The sequence below is a fragment of the Gadus macrocephalus genome, chromosome 5 (assembly GCF_031168955.1).
Source record: "Gadus macrocephalus chromosome 5, ASM3116895v1".
Lineage (NCBI taxonomy): Eukaryota > Metazoa > Chordata > Actinopteri > Gadiformes > Gadidae > Gadus > Gadus macrocephalus.
In genome coordinates, this window is record NC_082386.1 from 10,472,818 (window position 1) to 10,487,200 (window position 14,383).

The 14,383-nt window shown below is 48.1% G+C and overlaps 2 protein-coding genes across 3 annotated transcripts in view; one reads left to right on the forward strand and one right to left on the reverse strand.

Moving 5' to 3' along the window:
- Nucleotides 1-367: 367 nt before the first annotated feature.
- LOC132457837 (gremlin-1-like) lies at nucleotides 368-2,062 on the forward strand. Its single transcript, XM_060052189.1, has 2 exons — nucleotides 368-659; nucleotides 1,041-2,062. Exon 2 carries the CDS (start codon nucleotides 1,042-1,044, stop codon nucleotides 1,612-1,614), a length of 573 nt encoding a protein of 190 aa, XP_059908172.1. The 5' UTR covers nucleotides 368-659; nucleotide 1,041; the 3' UTR covers nucleotides 1,615-2,062.
- Nucleotides 2,063-3,043: 981 nt separating this feature from the next.
- The window catches only part of LOC132457834 (formin-like), a 51,582-nt gene continuing 40,242 nt past the window's right edge, over nucleotides 3,044-14,383 (reverse strand). For both annotated transcript variants that reach the window (XM_060052186.1, XM_060052185.1), the window contains 4 exons: nucleotides 11,112-11,163; nucleotides 6,435-6,584; nucleotides 5,036-5,117; nucleotides 3,044-4,932 (listed from right to left, as the gene is read on the reverse strand). In XM_060052186.1, coding sequence (XP_059908169.1) covers nucleotides 4,897-4,932; nucleotides 5,036-5,117; nucleotides 6,435-6,584; nucleotides 11,112-11,163 — 320 coding nt within the window. In that variant the 3' untranslated portion in view covers nucleotides 3,044-4,896. The remainder of the gene's footprint in view (nucleotides 4,933-5,035; nucleotides 5,118-6,434; nucleotides 6,585-11,111; nucleotides 11,164-14,383) is intronic.

Sequence of the window (14,383 nt, forward strand, 5' to 3'; positions counted from 1 at the left end):
CGACCAATTGGATAACATTCGGCACTACATAGTTTTGTGAAGTCGAGTATTATATATATATTATAGTATATAACTACAGTATTTTCTGTCTGTTGTGCTTCTTAAGACGTAGGCTATGCTACTTTAAACAACCCGCATGGTTATGTCTTCAAACGAAACAATCACGATGACAAATGACAAACGAATACATCCAACTTGCAGTCAAATAGGCTTGATCGCCAAATTACGCGCACATATGTGGTTATCACCGAAATGTTGCCGGAGTCTTGATTAATGCAGACAACATAGGTGGTTGAAATCCCTCCCTCCACTTTCTCTGCTTCTCGGTCTTCTTGAGGTGGGTTCACACAAGTGTTGAAGGGGCGGATAGTTTGGATTTTCTCTACATCGCGCTTAGCCAATAATGTGGAGGGAACTGCACATCTCAGCTGGCAGACATTTAAAAAGGAGACAGTCCGGCGCTGAAGCAATTTGTATTAAAGCCTCCAGCCCCTGTCTATGGAAGAGTCAGCCTCCCACCCATCTCGAATCCCACTGCTGTGCGTCCTAGTTGTGTGTATTACGGTCAACGTTATTAGGACAATTTCATCTGGGGAGTTATCTTTGAAGCCCTGAAGGGATCCCCTCAGAGAAGACATTTCAAGGTTTAGTCTGCACAGGTAAGTGGACGTATTTAACCTAAAAAATAAGTGGATATTTACCCGTCTGGGAAGCAGCAGAGTTCTGAAAGTTGAAAAATAACTTGCATCAACTATCCCGAAAGCACTTGGACACGCCTATGGTTTAGATATTATAGATGAATAACTACGTTATGCAGATACGAGTTTACACACACTCGGCATGGTATTTCGTAGCTTGGCTCAAAACTAACAAATCCTGGTGTTGAGTTGAAATGTTATATCTAGCAGGCTCTGAGCCTAGATGCTTCATTCGTATTTACGCAGCGCGCCCGTCCGGTTTTTTACGCGTGAGACATCAATAATCAATAGTGTCGAAACGATCCTACAGATGATTAACTGTTGTGCCATCCTTCCCTAAAGGATGGCCGGCTCCACGCGTCTCCTCTGTGGCATGATTCTCATCTGGGGCTGCATGCTGTCCTGCTCTCCCGTGGACTCCAAACGAAACCGAGGCTCGCAGGGCGCCATTCCTCATCCCGACAAATACAACCCAAACGAATCGGAGCAGCAACCGCAGCCACCAGCACCACCACAGGCGGGCTCCGGTTCCCGACGGAGGCAGGGCTCATCGTCCGCACCAGCCGCCGAGGAGGTGCTGGAGTCCAGCCAGGAGGCTCTGCATGTGACGGAGCGCCGCTATCTGAAGCGCGACTGGTGCAAGACGCAGCCCCTCAAGCAAACCATCCACGAGGAGGGCTGCGTCAGCCGGACCATCATCAACCGGTTCTGCTACGGACAGTGCAACTCCTTCTACATCCCCCGGCACGTGCGCAGGGAAGAGGGGGCTTTCCAGTCGTGCTCCTTTTGTAAGCCCAAGCGATTCACCACCATGACGTTGACTTTGAACTGTCCGGACCAGCAGCCTTCCACCAAGAAGAAGCGCATCCAGCGCGTCAAACAGTGTCGCTGTTTGTCGATCGAATCGTTGGACTAAAACAGAATGAACCGTGTGTGATGATTGCTTCAACCTTAGACGTATTAACGTTCATATCTACGGGATTGCTCAAAGGGAGTAAAAAAAAGAAAAGGTTATCGTCAGCAGCTCTATACTTCCATCCCTTCTCTGTTTGGAGATATGCTACGCGCGGGATACGTGGTCTGCAAAAGTGTTGGCCTAGTACTACTATTATGTCCTTTATACACAACGTGGAGAAACGCGGACAGTTTCTACTTCTTACACGGACTTTGAACGAACTGTATCCATCACATCATTTCCTCACCCTTTCGCGGTGGTACAGAATTGGCCACACTGCATGAAAACCTAGCCATGGTAACCGGCACGTTTACGCACGACTTTATAAGTAGGACTGCTTTACTGTAGGTTTAATCAAGTTTATTTTCTATTTCAAAACAGATTAAACAATCCCAGTGGGTGAGAGGAACCCTTGTCTGAACATCAATGGGTAAATGTATGTATCTCGTAGTTTCCACTATGTGGAACATGATGGATAAGTGGCGATAGAAGGTCGGTCGGTTCAAGACTCTCGTGGATTTCTGTGAATATCGAAGTCCTTCGAATTTGTTGGAACTGGTGGACTACTCGATTTGCTAAAGTAACCCGTAGACTTTAGTGTTAGTTATAAAGAAAGTCTACTTGTACAATTTGATTGTACAAATCTATTGTAGCAACAGTGCGAGTACCCTAACTGTGAAGCCACTATTAATGTAAGCAGAATGGTTTGGTTACTGGGAAAAAATAAACGGCAATGATGGCAATAATAATGTGATTATTTTTAGTCCTGCCGACACAGACTACTATAATCTAGTGAACGTAAAAACTTTCCGCAGGCATTCATTTGTTCTTGGTTGTGAGAAAATGTGTCTATCTCCAAACATCTCCTGCAACCGTTTCAACGATTGTTTCAAAACAATCCGTCACACGATGCCATAAAATGACGCGCAAAAGGGAACGTTGCAGTATGGTGCGTAATACGATACACTATCAGCCTATGGGAACTGATCGTACAACCGATTTAAACATACAAATAAGGCTATACCCGTTTCCCTTTAATTGTAGTGATTTGTTTAAACATAAAACACCCGGTGGATGGGTTTTATTCAATATTTTACAGGCCGACAGCAGTATCTGATTATTTTGGGCATTATTGAAGTTATTTGTCAAACTAGACGCAAATCGTCAATGAAAGCATCCATTGACAATACTTAATACTGCACTTGCATTTTGCACTACAAATTACACCCTTGGCAGCTCTTAAAGATAAACACACACACACACACACACACACACACACACACACACACACACACACACACACACACACACACACACACACACACACACACACACACACACACACACACACACTCTCACTCTTCCCGGGAAATGACACGAGGAGCCATAATGAGTGTTACATAATTTTAATAATTAGTCTCAAAACGAACAGAAATCAAACAACCTTTTATAAAAGCTTTGATTAAACAGCATTTTTTGATTATAATAGCACCACATCCAAGTAGGCGCCAAATACATAGCAAGGTATATTTACAGACAGAGTTTGTATCATCCAAATTAAATATTAGGCAGCTTCTTGACCATTTTACATCTCCTAAAAATATATATCCTAAAAGGAAAAACCTTAAAATAAATGTTTTATTCCCATAAATAGAGGTATATTCACATGTGTTTTTAATGCTGATATCTGACAAATAGTGAAAATAAAATCTTAAATTGAACACATATGCTACTCTTAAAAATTCAACAATCTCTACCATTTTCATTGTGATGCCGTACAATTCATGAACCTGTTTTATCAAGGAAACCATAGCTTTGCATAGGAAAAGAGTGCAAAAAGTGCAATACATTTGTAATATAGGTAGGCCTACCATCCCAGGGGAATGTGGCGCAGCTATTTACTGTGTACATATTTTACAAGCAGGAAGGTGTGCAAGACATGACAGACACTTCATAAATCATTTTCAAAATAAACTATTTCATAGAATTAACACTTCATTTTTCTTACCTCGGAACAACACTTCCCTCTCCTGATTCTATTCTCGCTCTGTTTTAGCTCGATCCATGAGAACCCATTTATCCTTGTGTGTTTGGGGGCAGGTTCTCGTGTTATTGGGCCAGGGTCTGCTCGTGGTTTTGACCCACATCCTGCATGGATGCACTGCAACAACATGACTCGATATTGCCTACTCACAGAACACAAGTTATACTATTATATCATCCATCTCGTGGCCCCTGATACGTCCAAATCACCAAATTAAACGCAAGTACAACACATAATACTCCATTGTGAATGACTAGCTGTGGTTTAATACGAGCATATTCATAGTGATATCTCAGTTTGTCTATAGCTTGACTACTTCTACCGATTGGTTAAGCGTTCCTCGACGGTTGACTTCCTTCTAAACACACAAACATCCCGCGGCTCGTATTTTACAGCAATGACCCCCCAGCGGTAGGCAGCGGCATGTGTTACCGGTGATTCTGCTAACGTGGGCAACATATCTCACGCTAAATACCATCCGCACAGGCACCCAGCGTGAACCCAGGAGCTCAGGCGGCCGTGAAACCCACCACTGTGTCGATATAGCAGCTGGCGCTATTGTGAACACCCCTGACCCCTTCACAAGCCGGCCACTCAAGGTCACACCCATGCGGGATGAATGAGGTCGACCTTTGACCCACCCCCAAGACCCCCCCCTCCCCCGAGTACTCCCATCACTCTGACCGTGTCAGCAACGCAGACCGACGCCACGACCTCGCAGGCGACGACGGGACAGGACTCCTTACCCTCCTGCATTCCCTCTGGTCCCCCCGTCTTGCTATTGGCCGCTGTCCTCCAGAGCTGCTGTCCCGTGGTGACGCAGCCCCCACAGTGTGCATGTTCGCTGGGTGAGACCAGTCAGAGAGGGTGGTAAATAGACGGAGGAGGGGAGGAGGTGGGGGGGGCAGTCTGCACTACTGGGTAGATCCGTTGGGTGCAGCAGAACCAGAGGGGAAGACGAGGTAGGGTATTGGGTGGAGTTGTCGGAGAGAGGTTCTCGCGGGGAGATGAAAATGTGCCGCGCAGGACGGTGAACTATGAGGTATGGTGTTGGGTCAGGCATGTGGTGAACGCAGGAGAAATGGAGCCGGCAGGGCTTTTTTAGTTTGGTACCTCGGGTTCTCCGGTACTGTCGTTGTGTTCGCTATTCCTGGGCTCCCTGCGTTTTGATTGGTCCGTAATCGCTCTCGCCGCTTTCCTCAAGAAGAGGCCTGCTTCTGGCGCAGTCTCTCTTTCTGTTGGAGAGATGAGAGGAATATCCGTTATGTATATCCGTTGCACTTGTGTTCACGCAGAAAGAGGTGCCCCCCTGCCAGCGCTTTGTAGTGGGCATCTTACCAGACTGTTGGCGTTGATCTTCTTGGTTTCTACCCTCTTGTCTGCCGTAATCTTTTTTATGTTCTCCTGCGCCTCCTTCAGTCTAGGCGCAGCAGACAAAAAACAACAATTGCTAAGGTTTAATTATAATATTTACAGTTTGGTTAAAAAAGAAGCTGCACCAATTTAATTTCAGTGGCGGCACACACACACACACACACACACACACACACACACACACACACACACACACACACACACACACACACACACACACACACACACACACACACACACACACACACACACACACACACACACACACACACACCAGGCTGACAGTAGGTCGATGAGATAATGAGGCGTGCTTTAAAAACACTTGGCCTTTTTATGAGTGTTGCTGCACTATTTAAAATAAAGTTAATTTTGCATAAGCACAATCAGCTGTGAGTAATGTGACACATGATTGCCCAGTAAACAATTAAGAAAGAACGCGAGAAAGAAAGCACATGGCAACGCTGGAGCCATTAACTCCTTGGGGAACAGGGGGTTGCCATCTTGCTGGAGAAGAACAGCAGGATCCAAAGGTAAACATGGCCCTTGTGAAAACTAAGAACTGTGCATCATACAGACAACTGTGCATACAGAGAACACATCTATACTCATCCGTAAATCAAGCCATCTTGATATATACATGCACTTAAAAATCACATTCTTATGTTTTTTGTTATATCGTAATTCCGTTTTAATTATATTAGGTAATTTATGCACAAAAATTATATCCAGTAACAACAAAGGACACCGATAGGACCAAACACTTGGTTTTCTTTGCAATACCAACGGTTGTGGACCTTTAAATCAGCATCAAAGTGATACTGAAATAAAAGTGTCTCCCCTTACTTCTATCCTGCATATATGAGCTGTTGCCATGGCTCATTGCTGTGAGTCTCCCCCGCCGCCCTAGACCATCTCCACGCTGGGCCCCTGCCCTCTCGGCTGCATGCTGGGCATCGGCGACACAGTTTTAACAGCTCTCTCATGACCCAGGAAGCCTTCCACTGGCCCCGGGGCCCCCACCGCCCCTGTGACAGTAAAGGCAGGCGGCAGCCAGGAGGGCCCTCCATCCCTCAGTGGGTTGCCACCCCTGCACGCCGCCTCGGGTCAAGGGGAGCGTCGTAAATTTAGGCCCAGGCCTTTCAGGGGCTTGGACGCGAGGAGGGGCCAGGGAAAGCGAAGCATGCTTGCCTTCTGCTCTGTGGCCCCTCTGCTCGCTTTGATGGGAAATGGGTACGGTTGATCCCGGCGCAAATGTTTTGTGTGTTTCGTGGACGACATTTTATTCCGTAATTTCACATATTTCGGTGTATTTGGATCAAATGTTTGATGATTATTTAACGACAATGATGACGGGGTTTCCTACCGCTCCTTGGAGATGGTTTTGCTCTCTCTCTTCCAAGTGTTCTTGAAGTCGCAGCAGAACTCATACCAGAGCATGAAGACAAAACCGGGGGCCACGTCCTTCTCTCCAGACTTGGGCCTCAGCCCGAAGTAGCTCGCCATTTCTTGGAAACTAAAAAGGGGGAAAAAAAAACACACAAGGATGTGGATGATGATGTTTATGACGGTGACAATGAATTTTCTCTCACGTAAGCAACATTTTCGGCACTTGACCGAAAACCGCTGGAACACAGCATAAGATGGGACATTGATGGGATAAGGAATTTGATTAATTGGAAGGGACTTATTGTAAGACTCTGTTATTAAAATCATCTTGCAATACCTCTACTGCATACATTTCTTGGATGGGCATTAATGTTCCCCAGCTGGAATCTAACCCCCAACCCGGCTGGTGTTAATGCAAGGCAATATGACGTCAGGCTACACAGGCCTCCAACAACTGAGAGAGCAAAGGAGACTGACATAATAACAATAGAGAGAGCACACACACACACACACACACACACACACACACACACACACACACACACACACACACACACACAGAGAATGAAAGAGAAAGAGAGAGACTAGGACAGACAGTGAGAGAGAGAGGTGAAAGAGGTGAAGGAGAAGGTGAGCGGTAGAGAATGAAAGGTAGAAAGAGACAGGCGAGGAAAGAGTAAAGAAAGAACGACGAAAAAACAGCAGGGTATGAGGAGGAGAGCGAGGAGGGGAAGAGAGGTGGAAGAGAATAGCGAGACAGACAGACAGACAGACAGACAGACAGACAGACAGACAGACAGACAGACAGACAGACAGACAGACAGACAGACAGACAGACAGACAGACAGACAGACAGACAGACAGACAGACAGACAGACAGACAGACAGACAGACAGACAGACAGACAGACAGACAGACAGACAGACAGACAGACAGACACACAATAAACTAACTAATATGAATAGGGAACACCGTGACTTATTGACTTATATGATTATTCCCCAGCGTGATGGAGTCCAGATCCTGACTCCTCAATGTAATTCAATTGTAACCAAACCTGAAACTCCTCCGCCGGGTTCCCCCCCCCCCCCCCAGCCACCCTCGCCAGGCATTAAGAGAGGGCAGTCCTAGCCGCTCCGGGATGCCCTCGCTAACCCAAACATTAAAGACGTTTCCTCCGCCTCCCGACTGTCAGGGGGGCTGATAAAGAGGGGGCCGTGACTCAGGAGGAGACGACCCTCGTTCCCGCGGACACCGGCGCAGACCGACTTCCAGATGTGAGGTGGCTGCGTCGCCGCGGCGGCTAATCCAAGACATGTTGGAGCGCAGCGGGCCGGGGGTCTGTGGACGGTCCGGGCGCTGCATGCTGTGCAGGAGCAGCAGGCGGCCAGACAAACTGCTGGGGCAGCAAACTGCCCCTACCACACCACCGGCCGGAACGATCCGGACACACAGACTGTCTCTGAACAGAACCGGAGAACAGTCCGTTTGATTGTTTTTGTTTGTTTGTTTTGCCAAAATGTCCACGTGGAACACAGCCACACAGGTATCTTTAGCGTCCAGCTCTCCTCCTCTTTACTGGTTTCCCTTCTCTCGACCCCCGGGGGTCAGGGTGTCAGAGCTGGGCACAAATCACCCCCCCCATCCTGCCTCCCCTCCTTTCTGCACGTCTCCCGACCATGCATCATCCTCGCCCAGCTCCGCAAGCAGGCTCCCTCCCCGCTCCCAAACAGATGGCGGCACTCCGAACGTCGGAGGAACAACAGCCGCAAAACAGCCAGGAGTTGATGATCAGCGGATTTATTTCGGGGAAAAAATAGTCAACACTTGTGACCTCCTTGTTCCTGTTATGATGCTAATTTCAGCGGTGATGCAATCCCATTCCTCACTGGCGGCCCCTGAAAACACTGAGCAATAACGAATGCGAAGGGAAACGGTTTTCCAGGAAGAGATTTAACATAAAAATATATTTTTTCGGGGGGGGGGCACATTCAGCAGAAAAATAACATTTTGGGACTGGGCTGATATAATGGGCGAGTGAGGTACCGGGCTCCCAGCTAGCATGAACTAATGTCATTGGGCACGACTTGAGTGTACGTCACGTGAAATTGGGCGTGACGCGGCCGCAGTGAACTTAATGGGCCACGACTGTGGACAGAACCAGGAAAACCTCAGCGGCATCCGAAACGCAAACCAGGAGAGGCAGAACTGCGTGTAATTGGCTGTACAAGAACGACGATGACTGCGATTACATCCACGGTCATATCCACGCACAAAAGCCAAGAGCATACTCAACCCTTATGTCACGGGAGCTGACTGGAAGGAGGTGGTTCGGGGGTTTCAGTCAGGTTATGTTCAAACGTAGTTTCGTGGTGTGTGTGTGTATGCTTGTGTACTAGTGGGAATTGGCCTATCCACATGCATACACACAAACAGAGCCCACCCAAAGCCCGGTGAGCCAATATCCTTCACCAGCGCGTCACTTTTATGAGGTGGCTGAGAGAGAGAGAGAGAGAGAGAGAGAGAGAGAGAGAGAGAGAGAGAGAGAGAGAGAGAGAGAGAGAGAGAGAGAGAGAGAGAGAGAGAGAGAGAGAGAGAGAGAGAGAGAGAGAGAGAGAGAGAGAGAGAGAGAGAGAGAGAGAGAGAGAGAGAGAGAGAGAGAGAGAGAGAGAGAGAGAGAGAGAGAGAGAGAGAGAGAGAGAGAGAGAGAGAGAGAGAGAGAGAGAGAGAGAGAGAGAGAGACTCTGCCAGCACCAGGCAAGTCTGCTCCCTCTTGGGATGAAATTAGAGGAAAGTAACTTCATTAAGGCGAAGGTGTGGTAAGCCGCAAGGCCCTTTTGATCAGCCACACACAGTCTCACACACACACACACACACACACAAGAGAATGTGAAAACATCCCTTATCAACAAAGAGTAGAAAGGGAAGAAGAAGGAAAGAGAGGGGGGGATGTGGCCATGTCAGTTCTGTTTTGGGTGGGGAAAGGACACCGTGAAACAGTGCTGCTTGGAAGGGGATCACTGGTGCAGAGCTGTGCCCAAGGCAATCAACTCCCGTAATGGTTTAAAGTTGTGTCTGGCATCGTTAGCGTGCTCCTTTATGGGCATTTTCAGAGATTTATTGGGGAGCGGAATACTCACGATTTAAAGCAAACAATTCGGTTCCCTATCCAAACAAGCCTCAGATAATCAATTTGCTTTGTTTCTCCAACCCCACCATTTCTTTCCCTCCCACATGAAACGTTCCAGATATGGTTTGGCTCCGCCCGAGTAAAGAGGCCGCCAGTGCGTCTATAAATCAGAGGCTACAGGCAAGCACTTTTTGCTCTTGTTTTTTGTTTTTTGTGTTCGAACATGAGAGATAACAGTGACGAGTGCGTCAGAGGAAGCTGCGGTTTATTGGTACGTCAAGCGTTGTTTAAAGGGACTCTATGCAAGACATTCCTGCTCATCACTGACCCTTTTGGCCGGTAGGTGAACTGCAGCATTAAGCACACATTTCTGCCATTACCCACCCTAAACGATCACTTCCTCTTTGACGGTAAAACCGCCTGGTTCAAACATAAAACAAGTCAACCCACAGAATGTTCTACGGAACAGAGAAGGATTCGGAAAAGGCCTGCCTTTTGCTTTGTCTCAACCTGTTCGTAAAAGGGCAATCTGAACTGATTTGTGCTTGCAATAATCCTACACGTAGACACTTCAAAAAGGAGCATCAACATTGTCCATTGAGATCCATCTTTGGATTTACAGAAGAAGACCTCTAAGATCCTCCTTACCTCGCTCTGTTTGAGCGTTTGGGTGGAGCTGATATGTTTTAGTGTGCGTTATCTCTGCTGCTGTTATCACTGACTTCCCCACCAGCCTGGAGACTGGGAAGCACCATATGTGCAGGAACGTAATCACGCTAACAGTGGAACTAGATATGACATGTATTTAAACAAATTGTTAGCATTGCTGCCAACCAGGGCCAGTTACACAATCTATCAGAGAATACTAAACTAAATAAGCGGGAACCATCCATCACATCTGTAACCATCCATATCATCACGTGTCCAAAACAATCGTCAAAATTGCTTGTGTATATTAAACCTGCACTGTGTTACTATTATATATCTGAAATAGAAAATATGTATGTTGCACGTTTTTTGCCACTTAAAAAGAGCACTAAGCATTGTAGAATCTTATCCTAACTATCTTGTTGTATCCAGGGAATGGGTTAACCTAGCAATTTTAAATGCTAAGCACTTGTTTCTATGAATATCTTTACTGTACCGACGATATATTGTTTCTCTTTCCTCTGACAAATGTACTTATGTACTACAATTGTACTTAATCGCTTTGGATGAAAGCGCCTGCTAAATGCCCAAAATGTAAATGTAAAGATTTCTCAAGAATAAAACAACCATCCACAAGGGAATAACTGCACTCTATGGTGTGGCTCTATAGCTCATGGTTTTATTCTGGTCCACGTTAGCCCCCCACACCTTCCCAGACACAATGAACCCTGAACCACGCTAACCTTGAAGCATCAGAGGAGCCAAAGGCATAACGTACACAGTACAGCACTAACGCATGTACATCTACCATGTACATCTACAGTAGTCATGAGCATTGGATTTATCACAGCAGTATAGATGAAGGGGATCACCTACCTCTTCAGTGCTGTGTCAAGTCTGTTGTCTTCGGTGGCATGCTGCTCATGAGCTGTAAAACAAGGGGAGAAGAATGGTGCATAAAACACACGCCCGAGACCCGGCTCTGTGAGTAATGCGTTGTTGGAAGTGCCACCGTTTGTGACCGATGCAATACAGACGGGAGCTTTCGTTTACTGGTGTGGACACCGATACCAGAGGTGAGATGACATAAATCAGAAAAGATGAGAATCAAGAGGGGGCCGCCGCCACCCGGGAGAGCAAGAGGACGAGCCGGACGCTCTTGTGAGGGTTGAGATGTGGACGGAGCGTTGACAGGGAGGCCGATGCGGGCACATTTGAATAGTTTGAGTCGAGATTTGGGTGCGAGCTCGTCGACGCTGTGTTGGCACGTCACCAACGTCAAGGCGTCCTCCGGACGTTGGTGATGCGAGGGGTGATGCGAACACACACACACCACACACACACACAGGAGCAGGTGTGTGTGGTGTGTGTGCAGTAGCAGGAGCGCGGGTGCAGGGTAGAGCATGGCAGCGGCGGCGGCGGCTTAGGAGTGGGAGGCTCCGGTGGGATGCTGCCATGTTAAAGTGTCTAAATGCAAGGCAGATGTGTACGGCCGGCCGGGCCGAGGTGCAAGAATTTATCTAGGGCCAGAGACTGCCTGTGATCTGAGATTTATTGCATTTTTCCAGATTCATCCTTTTTTCTTTATTTTTTTACAATGATGGGGGGATGGGAGACTTGAAGATTTAAGAGCGAGAAGGCTCAGAAAAATGGTTCAAAGGCCGGTTTTTGGGGTGCTCTAGGAGAGCGGGCGATCTTAAGCCGCCTACAAACCCCTGCTTGCATGTTCTCCCCTTTTTACACGTATGTGGGCATAAGGGCTGAGGGGTGGGGGGGCAAACTTAATGAAGAGGTGGCGGTGGGGGGGGGGGGTTGCGGTGCCCTTGGTTTAGGGCGGGGGAAGGGTGGGAGGGGGAGGGCGAAAGGTGAGGAGGGGGGGCCGTGACCAATGGTGTTTGTCTCAGTGGGGGTCAGGCTGGCGCCTAAGCTACCCCTCCGGTGCGACTGTGCACGGAGGTGGCATTAGTGTTAAGAGAGAGAGGGGTGGGGGTGGGGGGGGGGGGGGGAGTGAGAGCGAGAGAGAGAGAAAGAGAGAGAGAGTGGCCCAAAGTGACAGGATGTGTGAAGTTTCTCCTCAGCTCTCGTGTAAACATGAAACCAGCAGTGTCTAACTAGAAAGTTATGAGACACACATGCTGAGAGGGACAATAAATTAGGGCCTTTAAAAACTCCTGACACACTTTTCTAAAAAACGCAGCCTTTTACCTTGGAGCCCCGACAACAAAAGAAGAGACGGGAGAGAGCTGGCAAGAGGGGAGGCCTGGGAACGTGCCCTCCACCCCGCTTCAACCCGGCTCCCTCTTATCGGCTCCTCCCATTGGTTCAATTCCTTCAGCTCTTCCATCTGCTCCTCAGCACAAAGAACCTCACCGCCGCATCGGGTCGAGCTCTGTCCCGGTCAGTTTCACACTTTGGTACGTCACTAATTCACACACATTAGACGGCGTGGTGGAGCCAAGACACCGAGACGTTTCCCTGAAGGACGAGACCGCGTCGGAGGATGTAACGGCATGGTCCCGCAAGATGTAGGAGGCAGGGTCCCCGGGAGGGACAGGGGTCGGTACTACGGACATTGTTGTATACGCTTATGAATAGTACACTTTCCAAAACCGGTTTTGTCCTCATCGTTTTAGGATAATTGAGAGCCACCGCGTAATCGGCAATAAATGTCTTACACACGAATATATTATTTCACACGCCAGACACGGTAAGCTGCTCAACTTTCAACCCACGCCCTGGAGACGCACATTCGCCTTCCCTCTGGTTGTCGGATTGCTTTGTTCCACCGCCCAAGTCGTTCGGAGAGCGAACGAGAACACTATGGAATAACGGGGGGGGGGACGTGTTGCGTTTCCTTCTGATCAACCCCCAGTTGCGAGAACACAACGCAGACGCAGTTTGCGGTTAAGAGACAACGTTTGCGCGACCTCTGCCAACGCGTTGGCTACTCTGCCAATGTACACGTCTTGATGGGAGACACATGGCCACAGTCTCCTCGGAAGGCGCCTCGTCAGAACGGGGTTTTGGTTAAAAATAAATAAATGTATTGTTTCAATATTTCCAGCTACATTGCAACAACTGATCCAGAATCCTTGCTAGAAAAAAATACTGCTCTGATTGGTTCCGATTGGCCAGAAACAGGTTGCTGGTCGCTATTGCGTGCTGATAATTAATCGGAACTTATTGGGCAGTCGTCGGTAGGTCTTCGTCTTAACTGTGAGGTTTTGTGGTGATGGTTTAACCTCTCTGAGACGTCTCTGTGAAACCAGATAGAGATGACAGGCAGGTGGTCAGAACACCCTGCAACGGATGTGCTGAATTTTTGATTATTGATGTGTTGTTACACTTTAAACAGGAACCATTGAACTTGAATGACAACTAATTTGACTGTCCTGCGCATTCATCTCCTCCTCTGCCCTCTAAGAGCCAGGAGGACCTCTATTTAAATAATTATACCATGCCTCTCAGGCCCCGAGCCCTCTGACTTGAGTGTGATTGATGACCATTTCATGTGCCCTCCTTTCACTTGTGTCTAGTTCCTTTCCGAACACAGCGATTAGCTCTCGGGGTCAGGGGATAGTGTAGGCACTGTATGCGCACACACACACACACACACACACACACACACACACACACACACACACACACACACACACACACACACACACACACACACACACACACACACACACACACACACACACACACACACACACACACACACACACACACGGGATTGAATATCTCCCTGGCTGAGTTACGGCCTGGGAACTATTACTACAAAGTTGAGGTATCACAGAAGGGGCTTAAACCCGGTTATTTATGCTCATGAAGTTGCAGCTCCTCCGTCTTTGATGCGAGAGGGGGACAAGCCGGTGAGAAGGCAGGTATTGCAGCGACACAGAGTATTGATCTCGTTCCAACGGAGAAGGCTGAAAACCAGCGGATGACGACGTGATCCCAGGTTTTTTCGGTGGCTGCTGTGCGTTGCCCTGTGTGGTCCTTAGAGCCTTTACAAGGCCCGGACCAGAGATGTCCTGCCAGCTTTATGGCATCCTGGGCTGCATGGGAACCATGCACAGGGCAATGGGATCCCTTCGACCAGCCTCGTAGGTTTAGAGAATGTCACAGTCACGGGAAGCGCACGC